The 2,500-nt window shown below is 42.9% G+C and overlaps 1 protein-coding gene across 8 annotated transcripts in view; it reads right to left on the reverse strand.

The window, feature by feature from the left end:
• Window positions 1–803: 803 nt before the first annotated feature.
• slc37a3 (solute carrier family 37 member 3) overlaps window positions 804–2,500 on the reverse strand; it is a 34,126-nt gene continuing 32,429 nt past the window's right edge. For all 8 annotated transcript variants that reach the window (XM_087250013.2, XM_087250012.2, XM_087250011.2 and 5 more), the window contains one exon: window positions 804–1,601. In XM_087250013.2, coding sequence (XP_087106139.2) covers window positions 1,509–1,601 — 93 coding nt within the window. In that variant the 3' untranslated portion in view covers window positions 804–1,508. The remainder of the gene's footprint in view (window positions 1,602–2,500) is intronic.

Below are 2,500 nucleotides of genomic sequence, written 5' to 3' on the forward strand. Positions count from 1 at the left end.
CACTTATACTTAAGTACAAAATCGTAGTCAGTACATCAACTTTTAGCAGAGTCGTATTAAAAACGAGTATCAGTACTTCTACTTGAGTAAAGGATGTGTGTACTTTTGCCACCTTTGGGGGTGATTGGGAGCCCATGATGGGCTGATGGAGGGAATTACACCCCTACTCTTTACCAGAAGTGCCATGAGTTAACAACCACAGAGAGTCAGGACCTCGGTTTAACGTCTCATCCGAAAGACGGCACTCACGACAGTATAGTGTCCCCTTCACTATATTGGGGTATTAGGACTCACCAACGCAATCTCACTGCAATTCGTAACTTTTTGATTTAGTGACTAATTCGTATGAATTCGTACAATCTAATTTGTACAATTTAGTACGATTTGCTCATCCCCCAATGACGGTTGGGGTTAGGGGTGGGGTTGGTTGCCACGCCTCCTTTTTAAATCGTACGAATTCGTACAAGTTCAGTCGAACGAAATTGTACGAATTAGCCACTAAACTGACGAAACGTAAAATACTTACGTTTCCTCGTGAGATCAGGCTGGACTCACTCATACCGCAGGTTAAGCGCCCCCTGCTGGCCGCTCTAACACCACTTCCAACAACAACCTAGTTTTCCCATGCGGTCTCCCATCCAGGTAATCACCCTGCTCAGCTTCAGTGAGTAACCACTCTTGGACTGCATACAAGCAGTTTGAACAAAATAATTGCTCCTACTTTCGATCCCAGCCCAACAAAACTATTAATTTCTATTAAAAAAGACGAAAGAAGAGGGAATAAAGAGTCGGCAGCGCACGTATTTGTTGACAGATGCGTCTGATCAGGCATGATTGTTTGCCTGTATTTATTATCATCACTATTATTCATATACAGGAATGCAAGACCACATATCGGGCAGAGCTGTACAGCTTAAAACCGTAGTGTTACATTTTAAACGTCCTAATATACACCTAAAACAAAGTGCTGCAGAGTGTTCATTTAGTGTTAACTAAAAACTGTACACGTCATCCTACAATCAGCCCTGCTCAAGATGGCGGCGCTGTTAGTCTACTTCACTTCAAGCGATCATTCGATTCAACATTTAATCAGGCTGCCATTAAACTCAAGAGGGTCCGGCCCTCTTTAACAATTATAAAACTGGAATTTAGAAATAAATCGACAACAACGAAAAGTGTACAAGCAAGGCAATGCAGAGATTTCCTCTTTAAAGGCGACATTCAGAGGCGGTGTTCAGAAATCAGACGATCTAAAATAATAATAATAATAACAATTAAAAATAAAACCTGAAATAAATTAAAGCCGGACAATTGTCCGGACAATTCCTACAAGAATCCCTGCACTGCCCAAAGCTCTTCCTAAACACAGGGAAAAGGAGATGATTTGTCAGTTGTGATGAGATTACCCAGACTGAATCGGAGGCTTCCGTCGCTGTAAACAGAACATTGGTAAACTCAAGTATATAAAACATTTATAAATATGAATTGTTCCGGCAAAGAGAAGCAGTTCAGAGCTGGAGTGTTCGAGCCTGTCTGTCTCTGCACAAAGACTGGATTTCTCGGAATAGAAGAGGAAGGATGAAGAGCACACTGCATCCCGTCTGCGGAGGAGAGAAAGACGAACGTTAGGCTCAGCGTTCAGAATATCAACACATTCACTGCAGAACGTTTGAGAGATTTACGAAGAAGTGTTTAAATTGTGTCGACTATACTTAAAATCTAAATTCACAATGTTTACATTGTTAGCTCACATTGTTATTGAGGTGAATAATTAATAAAGTTAATTTACTGAAAGAAAAATCGTTTGTCTTCGTTATCTTTGATTAGTCTAACCGTTTGCATTTCCATTTGGCCCGCTGACAACCTTTGACGGATGAAAGTGAAGAGCTGGGGAAGGGAGGGGGTTGTGGGCTGAGTCGCAGAGTCATGAACGACAAAAGTAACGAGGGAGGGGTGTCGTGCCCTTTATAATTTCTCTGGTCGTCCTAACTTTCCTGGTGCTCCTATTGGCTGTCGCTTAAGAAAGTCGCATTTAGTTTGCATTAAGTTGAAGATTTCTAAACTAAGTCGCGATGCTGGACACGCCTACATGGTCGCCAACGGTCCACGCTCGTGCAGACAAAGGTCGTCGGAAGTTGCTTACTCACTTGAAATAAACGGTCGCTTTGCCGCTGCGAGTCGCTCGTAGTGTGAATGAGGCTTTACTGTTAGATTGCAATGAGGCGATGATGCGCCAAATAAAGCCCCGCCCACTTATATGCCGTTTCAGGTGGAAGTGCATTAACATGCTGAAAAAAGAGTCTCTGGCTGCGTCCGAAACCGCATACTTCCATACTATATAGTACGCTAAAATCAGTATGCAAGCCGAGTAGTATGTCCGAATTCATAGAATTCGAAAATCAGTAGGCGAGAAGTACCCGGATGACTTACTACTTCCGGCGAGATTCTAAAGTGCGCAGCCCATGCACGCTGCGCTATCCCATAATGCCCCGCGAGAGAA

Source organism: Danio rerio, chromosome 4, assembly GCF_052040795.2.
Source record: "Danio rerio strain M-AB ecotype USA chromosome 4, GRCz13ab, whole genome shotgun sequence".
NCBI lineage: Eukaryota > Metazoa > Chordata > Actinopteri > Cypriniformes > Danionidae > Danio > Danio rerio.